The sequence below is a fragment of the Dendrobium catenatum genome, unplaced genomic scaffold (assembly GCF_001605985.2).
Source record: "Dendrobium catenatum unplaced genomic scaffold, ASM160598v2 fragScaff_scaffold_315, whole genome shotgun sequence".
Taxonomy (NCBI): Eukaryota; Viridiplantae; Streptophyta; class Magnoliopsida; order Asparagales; family Orchidaceae; genus Dendrobium; species Dendrobium catenatum.
In genome coordinates, this window is record NW_021318777.1 from 407,899 (window position 1) to 423,560 (window position 15,662).

The 15,662-nt window shown below is 35.6% G+C and overlaps 1 protein-coding gene across 1 annotated transcript in view; it reads right to left on the reverse strand.

The window, feature by feature from the left end:
- Window positions 1-2,231: 2,231 nt before the first annotated feature.
- LOC110115845 overlaps window positions 2,232-15,662 on the reverse strand; it is a 17,572-nt gene continuing 4,141 nt past the window's right edge. The window contains exons 3-5 of the mRNA XM_020849231.1: window positions 4,181-4,323; window positions 3,629-3,697; window positions 2,232-2,318 (exon numbers count right to left, since the gene is read on the reverse strand). Of these exons, the coding sequence (XP_020704890.1) occupies window positions 2,232-2,318; window positions 3,629-3,697; window positions 4,181-4,323 (299 nt within the window). The remainder of the gene's footprint in view (window positions 2,319-3,628; window positions 3,698-4,180; window positions 4,324-15,662) is intronic.

Sequence of the window (15,662 nt, forward strand, 5' to 3'; positions counted from 1 at the left end):
GGGCAGCGGACAGTGCGGGCAGGCGGGCAGCTTCACGGGTTTATTCCGACAACTTTTTTTTGACAAAACATTTTTTCTGACGCTCGTTTTACCGTTGAGAAAATTTTTCCCATAAACCTAGCTTCTAAACCGGTAATACGTGATTTTCTTGTAGTGCTCCTTTTGAACTCAAAGGTTACAAACCTACTCCTCTTCCCAAAATGGCAACTACTATATGCCTCAATACTAAACATCTTCCTACTCGTAGCCCATTATTGATGAACTGCATGTTACCTGATCAATCTCTATCCTCTTGGCCTATCAACCAACTGAACAAAATCTATAAATTCTTGTGCTAGTAGGGACCAAAAACCTTTTAACACTTGTATTCAAGCGTGTTAATCAACTATGGATCATACCTAGCTAGAGAGAGCAATAAAATCTACTTCATATTGCATCACTAAAATACTCTCCTGAACTAATTTCAAAAATAGCTCTATACATGTCTCCTAGCGGATAGAAGTACAAACCAAGTCTTAAATATTTTCTAGCTAGAGAGAGAAATAAAATCTACTTCATATTGCATCACTAAAATACTCTCCTGAACTAATTTCAAAAATAGCTCTATACATGTCTCCTAGCGGATAGAAGTACAAACCAAGTCTTAAATATTTTCGTAAACTCTTCCCAAGAAATCAGGGTGTTCACGTGACCCTGAAACTTCTCCTCATAATGACCTATGAAACTTCTCCTCCCACCGACTCTGAAATTTTGATCATGATAAGAACCAAAGACTAACTCTACGATCCAATTTAAGAAATACTACTCAATTAAAATATCCAAATTATGTACAATACATAGCCTCTATTAAATATAAATATAAAGTGTAAGACTATTGAATCTCATAAATATTTTTTTCTATATATCATCAAATAATATAAATATAATCTGAGGTATAACTACAACAACATTTGATAATAGAAAGCTATAACATAAATATAAGTCAAGCATGTTAAAAGAAAACTAACCAAAAAGCACACATACAATACATATTAGAGCTTGATATCATAAACTACTCAGTTCAGTCCTCGCCATTTTTCTGGTCTATAAACAGAAGCAAAAGTATGAGTGATCTAATATGGCTCAGTAGACTATGACAACCTAAAACAAGAATCAATAACTTAACCCAAAAGAGATGGAAAATACTTAAATAATAAACTAAAGTATTATATAAAAAGCTAAAATAGAAAAACAAGACTAACATTGAATTTGAAATAATAAACTGAAGTATTGAAAAATGTACATTCTATACTATTGAAGTGATTATAGCACCATTGTATAATTTTACAAAAATTCTCTAACAACTATCAAAATAATTTCTCACCCGGTGTTCTATATTTCGCCAAAATTTATAGTTTTTAAGATTCTATCATATTACCAGATATCGTGTATAACAATATTATGAAATTTTAATTAAACTAAAACACTATTTTTAGATGACAAAATAAATTTTTGAATTGACAATAAATTGTACTTTTCATAATCACCCAATGAAAAGTCTCGAATAAATACTCAAAACGATCAGAATAATCGTACCGACAACATATCAAAAATTACGGGATGAAATTTTCTATATTCCGAGAAAACCAAATTTTTGTAAAAAAAAATATTATAATTTTGACTATAAAAAACTCAAACTATAAATTATTGAAAACTAAGATATGCAAGACGTAACCTACTTCGTCTCGAGCAACTTTCAGAATTGGTCTGATAACTAAAAACGATCCAAAATAGTCTTAAACAGAGTTTCTCTCTGTAGAAAACCCTCTCTCTTTCTCTAGACGATTGTTAAACTGAAACAGATCGAATAGAATAGTGCAAAATATATGTTTTAAATATTAAAATTCAGCCTACTGACGCGGCGCCATGCGGCACAAGCTACGTCGCTCCCTTAGAGAACCCATAATGCTGTAGTGCAACATCAGCGCTGCCGCATTAAATTAATTTCTAATTTTCCTTAGATCACTTGCACCGAAGTGCTGCCTGAAAGAGGTGGATCAGAGGAGCAGTGGGAAGCGAAAACAGAGAAAGAAGTAGATACAGAATTTTTTTTTTGGGAAATTTTAGGGGCCAAAGCCCATATATTGAAAAACAAAGAGGTTACATGTAAAGGTGAATACAAGAAAAGATAATCCTACATAAGCAAAGACAAAAACTTATGTAGGATCAAACTATAGTGAAAAAAGCCCCAACTATACTTGTGACGCCCCAGGCATCCATAGTGAAAGGATTCGTCTGACAGTCTCGATCAATCTCCATTCCTGCTCCCATGCTCGAACCTGAAATTGTTAACCACATATAATGAGCTTCAAAAAGCCCAGCAGATCACCTAATACCTATAACTGAAATCAAAGAATGGTACTGGAAACAATATGCATGTCAATCAGTCGAGTCCATAACAGTCAATTGCACATGATCAATGAATCTATGCAGATACGAAAATCAGTAGTCAATGCACAATCGATAAAATCCATAGTCAGCGATAGGAGAATCAATAAACAGTAGGAAGAAATTCATAAAGCTCAATAAACCAGTAAATACGATACTTCTCGCAAGAATCCAATCAAATCAATGAATCCAATCAAATCAATAGAAGAAAATCATCGTCTCGATAATATCAATAAAATCGATCAAATCAATCATCTCTGGTCAAAATCAATCAATACGTCGTAAGAACGATTGAAATCAAATCAATACAGTAAATATTCCATATCCATCAATGAATTACATGCAGCAGTTCAATACGGTATATCAATGAAATAATAGTATCAATGAGTCAATATCAATGAATCAGTATCAATAGGTCCATAGCATCAATGAATCAATACAATATCCATATCAGTATCAGTATCAGTGCTCAATGACATAATGCGAATATCAATGAAATCATACAGTAACAATAAATCCGTAAATCCGTCCGTAAAGCCATCCAAAATTAATAAATCAATAAATCCATCACGAGATCAACATGTCAATAACGTACACATGCACTTTAATACAATAGTCTTACTGAACAAGTACATCGCTGGCTATTAAGGTTTTTTTCAATCCATAGTGCTGTTGTAGAAATCCATAATTATATCTATCCGTTGGTTCAATAAGAGTCGTCACTCTGTGCCCATCGGCATAAGAATCTCCTTATGCCTCCAAATCGTTTCATCAATGATCAATAGAGGATATCGACAAACCCTTTTTAAAGGAAAGTCCGTCGGCCCACCATCCTGTACAGGCCAAGTCGATCTCCAACCAACGGTTCAACCAGTCTTCACTTGTCTTTCAGTAACAATAATCAGATAGTCACATTCGTATGCATTCAAATCATCAATTTCAGAAAATCGGAAATCGTACGAAAATCCAGCGGCATAACAGCAGTATACGGAATTTACACAAAAATTCCTAAAATCAGAAATTACCAAATTAATACAGAACGTGCACAACAACAATATAAGACTTTTATTCTACTGCTCAAACAAATTTTGACATCATATAAATTTACAGTCAATATAAAACACCGCCGAATCAAAACTAACCGGTCGAAATTCTCCAGAAAATAATCAAAACGTGCAGAAATACTATATCAATAACATACCAAAAGTTGTGCGGTGAAACTTTTGTCAATACAAAACGGTGCGCATTTTTCGGTAACAAAAACACAAATCTGAGCACAAAATTATCAAAACTCAACATCTTCGAAAACAGAAATAGGATTCAGAGTCCTTACTGCGAGATAAACACTTCTCCCAACAGCGGCGACGGACGAAAAGCGCTCCGCGGCCTCCGAAATCCAACTTTTCCTTTGCTTTCTATCTCCTTCTCTCTCCTCAGATATTTTTTATAAAAAATGATTTTCTCTCTCATCAAATCGAGCTGATTTTCTTTTAAAACAAACCTGATCGGCCCGGCCGATCGCCACATCGTCCAGGACGATATGAACAAAATCCAATCGTCCAGGACGATATCTCAGGACGATAATTAATTTTCCTTGGACGATAAAAACCCTTGCTCACAGACTTTCGCCATGAACTGATCGCCCCAGGACGATCCAAAATCATCCCGGACGATCCTGGGAGGAAAATCAGATCTTGGAAGGCAAATTAAAGGAACGAGCTCTCACAATACCACCCCAAAAAACCAAAATTACATGTAAGCCAAAAATCCAATTTCCCGCCAGAATAAACAAAAACTGCATCAACACATTAAACATTAAGAGCCCAAAAGGAAGCCCATGTAGTCTTCGATCAGCAACAACACCTCCACCAATCCGCAAGATGAGAACTGGAGTACCTGGAAAATCCAAACAAAACCAAAGCATCTGCAGCCAATATGAACCCGTAACAAAGAAACATGCTCTAGAATAAAATAACTAGGACTCAGAAATCATGAAGGGGGCAAACACCCCTGGTTGCCCGTAGGCCATCCAAGGGGGGTAAATTTGTTGAGCAACAGCTTGGAGCATCATCATTGTCCTGGTTAAAAACCAACCCCTCTAGATAAAAGCCATGTCCAACCCAGCAAAAGGTATCCAGCTAATAGTGAACAACCAGGTAGAATAATAGTGAGCCTTGGAATTAATAGTAGTCATCTCCGAAATCAACAGAATATCCCTCATCCCCCAGTTCAAAGAAAAATCCTTTCAATAGCCAGCATAACAACCCTCAAATCGGGACAGCAAAAACTTCCATGTTAAAGTGCATAATGCAGTCCACCACGACATAGTAACAACAAAAATGAGCCAGTTAACCCAACATAGCCACAAAAATTTCTTTAAGCTTTTCATGATCATTCCACTGCTTAGTTTGGCTCTAATAGCTTTAATAACATCACTTTGGATATCAACAGGGGCTCTCCAACAATTATTGAACCTATGGTTATTACGTTCCCGCCAGGTGAAGTAAATAATAGCAGCCACAACAAGATAAGAAAAATGTTTTTCCAGCTTGCCATAGCCTCTAATGTTATCCAGAAAATCAAACACTTGAAGTAGGTTCGGCCTAAGATAAAATTTAGCAGTAACGGGTAATAATTCAGTAAGGATGGAGAAAGAGTAATCACATTCAAAGAAGATGTGATAATGGTTCTCCAAGCAACTGCCACAAAAAGAACAGTTACCATGAACCTGAATACCCCTCGCAGTGAGATTATCCGCTGTTTTTAATTTCTTCATCAGAGCCATCCAAGAGTAACAGGAATACCTCAATGCATGTTTCTTGTGCCAGACAAATTTAAACCAAACCACATTGTCCAAGTGATCATAAAATGTATTTAACACCTGATTAGGAGGAGGGGTGGGGGAGCCATCCCAGGAGATTACTGATTGCCACCCCCCTCCCCCAATATTAGTATCCAAAATCATAGCAGAGATCTCATTAGGCAGCAAGGTAGGAGAGCCCACATATTATCCACAATAAAATCATTAACCCGTAGGTTCGCCAGCCTAGAAGAGAAATAAAGTTCAGCAAGAGGCTTCTTCTTACACCAAGGGTCCCAAAGCAATGATAGATTACAACTATTATGCACCGAAAAGGAGATATAAGGTATAATGGAGAAAGCCACCTTACAAAAGAGTATCCAGAATTTCGAAGCAGACAAAGGAGCGGGTTTCCAAGGGGACTGATATTTAACCCTATACCAATAACCAAGCCAGATATTGTTGTTGAGCATTCTAAATAAGAAGGAAGTAGTCATCTTATGCACTACAGGAAAAATGGCTATTACCGGCGGTTCGTTGGCCGCCGGTGTCACCGGCGGTTTATCCGGTGGTTAAACCGCCGTTTGTTAACGACGGTTTACCGGTGTTTTTTATATGTTAAACCGCCGGTATTAACGGCGGTCCAGAAACCCCGGCAAACCGCCGGATTATAAATAAAACCGGCGGTTTAGCGGCGGCTTGGACCGCCGTTGATAAGTAATTTTGTACCGGTGGTTTGGACCGTCGGAAAACCGCCGGTTAGTGCCCTAAAACGACCAGGCCCGCGACTCACATCTCATTCTTTCTCCTTCTTTCTCTCTCGTTTCGCTCGCCTCCGCTCGCCTCTGCTCGTGCGACCGCGACCGACGAAGGTTCTCCGACCGCCGCCGACGAAACTTCTCCGACCGCTGACCCAGATCCGACCGGCACTCCGACGTCCGACCTCGCTGACCCAGTCCGACCCCAAATCGCCGGCCGACTTCAAGTTTTCAACCCTAGATTTCTATTTTAAGGTATATTTTATGTTATTTCTTCTATTTCTTTTTCTCACTAGACATAAGCATGTGTTAGAGTTATTTTGGATGATTTAGATAGTAAATATTGTTATAATTTTGGTAGATCTAAATTGTTTAGATTTGTTTCCCACTAGACATAAGCATGTGTTAGGTTTGATACTAACTTTAGAATGAATTCAACATAAATCTAAGTTTAGGGTGAAGAGAATGATGAAAATGAGAACGAACAAGGAAATGGTGAAGAGGAAGAATAAGAAAATAGAGAAAAGGAAGGAAAAAATAGAGAAAAAGAAGGGAAGAATATTATAAGACATTAAACTTTATTTTTCTATCGTCGTGAATATTCTAGGATGCAACATGCGTAAAATAAATGCATTATATTATTTTTAATTTTTTTTGAAGTAAAATTAGTACAATGTAAAGTCCAAAAATTGTGGTGGTCGGTATGTACTTAATACCACTAGTGACTCTCCTTGCACCCACGGCAAGTTGGGAGAGCCTTTTACAAAACTCATCCACCCACTACCCGGTGCGGGCAGAGAACTTGTTGTCCTTTTCCCTCTCCAAGTGTTGGCAGAGAAACTGATCGTCCTTTCACACTCTCCAAGTGTTGCAGAGAATCCCTTCGTCCTTTCACCCACTCTCCAAAGTGTGCGGCATGAGAATCCTTCAGCTGGTTCACACTCTCTAAGTGTAGGGCAGAGAACCTTCGCCCTTTCACACTACTCACAGTGTGGGCAGAGAACCCTTCGGCTGTTTCACACTCTCCAAAGTGTAGGCAGAGAACCTTAGTCTGTTCACGCTCTCCAAGTGTACGGTAGAGAACTCTTCATCTGGTTCCACACTCTCCAAGGTTCGGCAGAGAACCGGATCTTTCCGTCTGGCAGATCTTCCCACAAGAAATCAGAAGGACGAGAGAAAAAGAGTGAAAAGTGATCACAAATCACAAAGTGGAAGATTCTTACCTTTGAGTACCAAGTGAATCCTTCCACTCCAGTAGTAAGATTCCTTCCCTTCAAACACTCTCTCACACTCTCCCTCACTTCTCCCTTTAGTTAACACGAAGATCCAGTAGGGCAAAAAGATATTAAGAGGCCGTTTTAATTAGACTTATATATAGAAAGACACAAACGCTGTTTCCCCAAAAAACTTGCTGCTTTCAAGTTCTGTACATAGCGGACGTCCCGTTATACCGATTGTCAGAATTTGTCCTGTACGAATATACTTAAATTAGTTGGCATACGAACCCAATTGTAATATTTGGTACGAACTGACTTCCGTACCCAATCATCGTTCAACGTATAAACTAAGTTCGTTTGGACGGAACAGTTATATCATGGGTTGGTTTGGATGAACTGCAAGACATTCTCAAAATTTCAAGGAGTAGGAACAATTCATCCCTGGGTATGAATAGAATTTCGAACTGTATGGAATTATTTTCTAGAGGAGTTTCATATATGAAACAAAAATATAGGATTTCGTCTGGACGAAAATTTTCCAGATTGTTTCGTCCTTGGAACGAAATAGGGAATTTCGTTGGACAAAATTTTTTTTCAGAGAGTTTCATCCTGAGATGAATAGGATTTCGTCTAGAAAAAGAAAATTTTCCAAAGAGTTTCGTCTTGGGAACGAAAGGATGAATCGTTTGGGACTATCAGCATAAAGTGAGAATCCAGAAGCAGATCGTCCCGGGACGAATTGCGGAATCGTCTGGACGATCAAAGACTTAGAAAAAATTTTTCTCCACTTCCTGTTCGTTCCATTGCTCTCCGAGGGATTAACTGACTTGATCAATCCTGTACGAAACATGGTTCGTCCCGTACGATCAGTGTGATTTTTTAAAGATTTCCCCAAGTGTGTGTGTGCTAAGCTATTCAATTACAATCAATATTTTTTTTCAAACTCATATATACAACAAAAATTATAAACTTCAATTTACCAAACTATCTTCATGCTGAATTTTGATGTTGAAGTCTTCTTAGTCTGGAATTCGATTATCCTAGAAATGTTAGTCCACACAAGAGGCAAGCACAATTACTTTTCCAAAAAGCTGTTAGGAGAAAATAAAAAAAATTAAAACAATAATATTTGGAAATCAATTTTTTCAAAACTTATAAAGTTGCAAGAAGGTTTAAAAACATACAAAAGGCAACCTCTTAACAAAAACTTTAGTCACAGGAAGTGGTGGGATGGACAGGACAAAGTATTTAACAAATTTCCAGTATCAAGGATTTCTTTTGGAACGGAAAATTATACCCCGCATTCTTGGAAGGAGAAGGAATTTGGTTTAAAGATTTGGTGGTCTTAAAAGTGTGGAGGACCATGACTAACCATTACCTATAGAGATAGAAAAATTGCTCATAGGAGATGGTTAAGGAATGATTTTTCAATCCGTTATTTGACCATGCTTTGGAGATACTTAATGCTTGGGGTGCTAGATTTCTAGCTTAGCTGGTAGATGGTTCTTTTATCAAAGTCCTTTCTTTACTTTTCTTTTGCCTACCTTTATTATCAACTCCACTCTGGTTCCCAAAAAGAGTTCTTTATGAATTGGATTAGACTTTGTTTGTAAGATTTCATTTGGCACAAAGACCAGGTTTAAAAAGGAAAATAGCCTCATTATTTGCTTGGTGGAAGATTAGTAAACCCAGAGTTTCTGGGCGCGTATGGGTTTATTTTCTGCCTGTTAAAAAAAACCGGACCTCTGAGGCAGCTAGATTTTCCTAGTGGTTATTCAAAAATTTCTTTCTTCTTTTCTGCACAGATTGTATTGCTGCCAGGTATGGTACAAAATATTGGAGTTGTGAGGGTTCAAAAGTGGTCATTCGCTTGCTTGTTTGTATTCCTTTTTAGATGGGGGCTTTCTTCTTAAAAACCAAATTGTTTAAATCGGAAATAGTAAATGGAAAGAGATATAATGGTCATGAATTGATTATTTGGTTATTGGAAAAGTGCTTCAACAAATGGCCTATGGCTTTGCTGACTTATAGGTTTAGTAGGTTCTGATGTTAAACATTTCTTCAGGGATGGCTAATAGAATTTGACTTGAATTGAATTGGTTTTTTCATCCCCAAGGGCCTTGTGAATCTTATTTTTGCCAGCATTAGTGTCATAACACGATGACCACATTGATCAAATGGAAGCCTTCTATTCCAAATTTTCTGGTAAATCGGATTTCATCCTTGGGCTTATGCTGAAGAGTTATCAAATACTATAAAACAGGTGAAGATTTTGGCTTTTCCATGGGATGAAGGAGTATAACTTCAACCAAAAGTGAATTATTCAGGTGTAGGATGAGTAGGTATGCCTTACACTACTTATAAATTTTTTTTGAAATAAATAAAGAAGACTTTGGCATACTGAATCTTTGTGCTAGAGGTTGTCAAGATGTTAAAGATTGTCACTATTGATGTCCATTGCAAATACCTTTATTGACAAATCATTTAGCAAATTTAAGAATTTTGGGGATTTAATATCCCTTATCTTCTAATCCTTAGCAAACTGTTTATCACAGCTTAGAGACTTTTCAAAAGATTGTATTGAATACTATTAAGATCTATTATACAGCAATTTTTTTCTCTTGGAAATGTTGGAATGAAGTAAACAATGGTTAATCTATTCTTACCAACATCGGTTGTTGCTTGTAAACATCTATCCCTACTATGAAAATAGAATTTTCGATTGCTAGTTGAACTGGGGGGTGGGTGCCTTCTCTCGATTTGGCAGTTATAGTACTCATTGGCACCCCCCACCACTAGATTGGGATTAAAATAAATTTTTGGATTGCATTCTTTATTGGACTCTAATATCGGCAAGGCATTGGAGGCATTTGTTAGAGATTATAAATGTAAACGCCTTACTTTTCGGCAAATAGAAGTTGCATTGCGGGATATCAATCAACTTTGTGTTTGGATGCTATTTCTACTTTGAAAGAGTTCTGTAACAGGATTGGATGTTTGAGAGGAAAAGAGTAATCAATTGAAGGTTGATAACTACAATGTGATCAAATTCCTTTAGGATTCTATGAATGAAATCAAACATATGCAACTTGATAATTTGATTTCAGAGAAGATGGTCATTTCTTCAATGACCTTCAACAACGGTAATCTTCATATACTCTTAGAGAATTGCAATACAGCTACGAACTTGTGTTCTACCTTTCTTTGGATAATAACTTTTTGTTTGGATTAATTCTTCTTCTAATATTACTTCTTCTTTTGGTATAGTATTTTGAAGAAGGAATATGACAGATGCCATTGATGATTAGTTTGTAATAGTTTTGTTTTTTTTTTTCCTTAATGCATTTTTTGCCAATTTCTTCAAAAAAAAAAATGGAAGGTTTTTTTTAATTTAAAGCAAATAGCAAATATGGAAGTTATTTAAAATTTAGTTCTAACAGATTTAGGGTTTAATATTTACCTCTACAAGATGAGTTCTTGATTGGAGATTCTTGGGCTTGCTTTACTCCTAAAGCCTCCTTGGGAAAGAAACTTCTCTTAAAAGGGAAGATAAAGTTGGAGGATTTCCTAGATTGAAAGTTGAATATTCTTAAAGGCAATTAAAGCCCTCTATGTCACTTTTAGATCTCAATTTTCAACTAGCTTTTATGGCTGGCAAGAATGGGGAAGAGAAGAGGGATTCTGTTAGAAGTGACATTTGATAGAAAAAAATTAACCTTAAGGAGGCTCTCGGATAGAGATATTGCTTAAAATATTAATTTTGTAAAGTTTTGATATATTCCAAGCCTTGAAGGATCATTTAAGCGGATGGAATTAATCAAGATGTTGCTTAGGATGAATTGCCAAGTAATTTGAGGGTAGGTGATGGAAGCATAGTAATCGCCAAGGAGGGACATTTGAACGGTGGAAAAAGTGATTTTGTCCCTTTTGTGATGGGCGGAAACCCACTTGGGGTTGCGTTTGAGATGAACCAAGGATTGGGCTGGGTCTAGTGAACTTTAAGAACATTCAAAGTCATTTTAAGTCAACTTAAACCATCTAGGATTGGGAGTGGAAGTAAGCAATTTACTAAATTTGACTCATTCTTAGATATTTTTAATTTAATTTTTGGCCACTATGACTTATCAAACTTCGGTCAAGGAAGTAGGGTAGATCCATAGGAACCTCTAAAGGCTATTTAGGTCAATTATAAAGAATTTGGTTTAGTGGATTTATGTCTTGTATAATAATAATACTCAATTAAAAAAATTTGATCAATTCATATGGAGTGACCAAGGCAACTAGCATGATGGTCTAGACCATGGTTTAGGCATGTTATTGGAGAGATAAAGATTTGACCAAGTTTTGAAAAAGAAAGGTATCCACATTAATGCATATGGGGGGGATTTGGTCTAGGTCCAATCTGATTTAACTAATCAAGGGTTGGCGGTTAACCAAGTCAACATTTGACCAAGTTGAGCCAAACCCAATCAATGAACAACTATTAAGGAACTTAGATAGGGTCTTAATTTGTAGGAGTTTAGTGAATAATGAAGAGTGTTTAATAAAATCAATTCAGAGTTTTGATCAAATTGAGCTAGATTAAGCTAGCTTAATGAATGAATGAGTCAACCATTCACTTAGGATAGCTAGGGCTGATTGCTTTGATGTATTGAAGCTCTAATTAGGTTGAGATTTAACAATGATTTTGAAATTAAGGTTTATATACTACATGTGTGCACTACAAGGAAATATCAACGTTATTACTGATGGTAAATTCCGACAGTCAAAAAAACTGTCAATTATTATCAGCGGTTAAATCGTCTATCGACCGTCAGGTATTAACTTAAACAGTTTACCCTGGCAGTTGTTTAATTATTAAATCGCCAGAATGTCTGCGTAGTAAAATAACCTTGGGTAGCGCCACTAGTTTTGCTATTTTCATGTTGCCCCTTTGCAAGGCAACTAAGCCAGTTGCGTAGTGTTAATGTGTTTTTTTTTATGTAGAAACTGCCATAAATTGACCTAAACATTGGCAACCCGACCCATCCTCCCATTTGTTTATGTATCCATTTTCCTCCAGATGGCTTGCGCTCACGAATGCGCCTTTTGACTTACCACCATAGAATCCGTCACCGACAATCCTAAATCCGCCGATTGATCATGCCCTCACTCTGGGCCGTCAATTCACGTCTGCACTCTACCGTCGAAACCCTTTGGAGCACTCCGACAATGCCCCTGAAGTTGAAGGTTTTGAATTTTTCTTTTTTACTAACTTTTAATGTTTTATAGTGTCATTTACTTTAAAACTATGGGAGAGTTATGGAGCATAGATTGTGGTGTGATGCTAACATTTTGCAGAAATACAAATTTAGATTCATGCAAGGTTAGCGTCCAACTATGAAGCTATATATTTTTTTATTATGGGTTTTGATGTGAGAACTATATAGAACAACTAAGGAGGGATTCTATACATGATATTTATTGATTTTTTATTGAAAGTTAATTATTGATAAAGTTTCCAAGAGGAAGCGCTATGGAGAGTTATAGAAAAGAAAGGGTATGTTATATATGTTATATTCAAGTCATTAAGGATATAAATGCAAGATATTACTTTTGTTTCAGACAGAAGGTTGGTTTGACCAAATATTTTTTTCTACTTAGTTGGATACTGTCAGGATCGGCCTAAGCTTCCATTATATTTTTACTTTAGTCATGGATGTTCTCACTAAAAATTTGCAAGAGGTTGTCCCTTTGTGTTACTTTTTGTTGAAGTTATTCTTCTTGTTGAAAATATGAGAGAGGAAGTTTGAAGGCCAAACTTGGGAATTATTGAGGAAACCATAAAGTCTAAGCTTTTTGTTTGAGTATATTTAAATAACTGAATATAGAAGTATGTTTTTCAGTAATAAATAGTTATTTGTGGATGCGGATTATGGACCTTGGTTGATAAAGTCATTAATAAGAGTATAAATTTTAAATATATTGGGTTCTATTATTTTGAGTGACGGTTGGCAAATAGATAGGGTTATTATTAGTATTAACTCAGGTTGGATGGTTAAAGAGCAAGGAATATTTTCAAACTTGTTAGTGATGAAAAGTTTCCCCTAAAACTTAACGAGAAAAATCTCTACTTTGGTGGTTAGAACCTGCAATGCTTTATGGTGCAGAATGCTGGCCAATAAAGAGAACCATAATATCTGATTTAAAATAAACACATAAAACAGTTGCATTCTGATAACCCGGTTAGGAGACGTAAATGATATTCATTTCTTAAATTTAAATGAGATTCCAGGCTGCGTATCTTCTAATAATTAATTTTCACAACCTATTAAGGAATGTTTACTTTAACACCAAATTGACTATCAAAAGATGAGAATATTTATGTATTAACAGATTTTACTTAGTCAAAAGGATTGCATAGATGAATTTATTTGTAGAGAATTTAGACTTTTATTCAAGTGTATCTCAACCACCTTCCTTTAATTCGAGTAGAATGTTTTAGAAGTCCATGTTTTGAAGGCAAAAAATCCAGCATTTCCTCAAGCCCGCATTTGATGCAAAGGTTGATTTTATATCGTAAGGCATTTGCTCCTAGACTACTTAGATTTGGACCCACATGTGTTAAGTGTGGAGCCATACTGAGATACTCATACCGGATCCATCCACAGCTTTTTAATATTTAATTGAAGGATTCAACATGATTAGGACCATATAAAGAACTTATTTTTTAATGTTCAGGTCCGAGTTTAAGGGGCTAGTGGGCAAGGAGCCAACCAAACCTAGAAACAAAAAAATTCTTTAAGTAATTACATGACAGTCAAAAACTAATCTGGATGATGATTGCAAAAATCGTTCAGAATTATTGATTATTATGAGTGATTCTAAAGTTATCCAAACTGGTAAATAATATCTCCTATAGATATATATATACATAGATACATTTGATACTTCTCAAGGACAATAAATCCAACTAATAATTTATAATCCCATGAGAATTGTATCGAATAAAGGAAATTAGGTACTACAAGTGGGTTCTCATTACTACAAAATTGATTGTTTGTATCATAGATATATATTACACAGTACAAGGATGTGCAACATAAGTCTTTTTGTTGCTCCTGTAATACGCCTCAGTTTTACACCAATACTCGAAAAAAATGTCATAAAAAAAAGAGATGTTTCATATCTCATTATTTACTTGCCGATCATTCCAAGACTTCAAAGGACTCTATGATTTAATGGATTAGTAGGTCAAGAGATCGCGTATTAAAAGATAAATTACAGCCATAAGTTGGTTATAATGTTCTTTCTCATTCATCCAGCTGACTTGACGCACTAGGCCCACTCTTATTGAATGCTGCTCTTACACACTTGATTGCTGGCCGCACCACCACATAAAAAATAAAAACAAAAAAACAAACAAAAAAAAAATAAAAAAAAAAAAAAAAAAAAAAATAAATAAAAAAAAAGAATAAACAACAAAGAAAAAACAAATGAAAATAAATAATAAAACAATTTAAAAAATCATGATGTTAAAGCGGTTCTTTTCGCTCATTCACACAAGTCAGCAGCTCAGGCCGCCATTCATTGAGGTGGCAACCTAGTAGCACATTTTTACCCGCGTCGCGCTGACTCGTGCATATAGTGTCGACTCATCTAGCGGAACCTCCTGAGACCGCTCGCCCCAATCATGCCACACTATACTAGACTATCTATTCCAGAATGTAATACTTGAGATATAGTGTAGACTATCATCATGTAAACAAAAAAAGAAGAAAAATTTCAAACGTACATAATTATACTATTGCTACTTGTCAAAAATAACGCAAGCATACTTTTTATTCATTTAAAATGCCTCTCCAAAAATAATAATATATTAGAATAAAAACCACAACACACCTTTAATTTTGTCCAACAGTATCAAAGGCTTATTATGTCACCAATCACTTATAATACAATATTAAAAACATATTTGGATTTTTAATACTTGATTTGATTAGGTGTAGGACAAGTATCAATTCATTTAATGAATAGATTTCTAAATACATTTTCTATTACAAATAATAACAAAATTATTAAAAATAAAAACTAGAAACACAACTTAGAAATTCAAAACTATTTAAAGAACATTAAGGTCCAAACATAATTTTTTTTTCATTTTCTAAAAGCTTTTGCATAGCTTTCATGGGTAGCCTACTGGCTTCAATTTCAATTCCTAAAAAAAAATAAAACAAATTAGTCTTATCTATTAGACTTGATTTGAGCTATTGTCCTCAGTGGTGATTTTCAACTTAGTTTTAAGATTTAGACTAATAATTTACATTTGTCACAATATAATATAAGTTTTCGTTTTATGTGCCTTCTCTCAAATTTGTTTTGATAAATAAAATCCTCAACCGTTTCTAGTTAAAATAATAACAGTAAAGCCACTAAATTCAACAATTAATAGAATTGAACGGGGTTGCCACCCACCGCGCC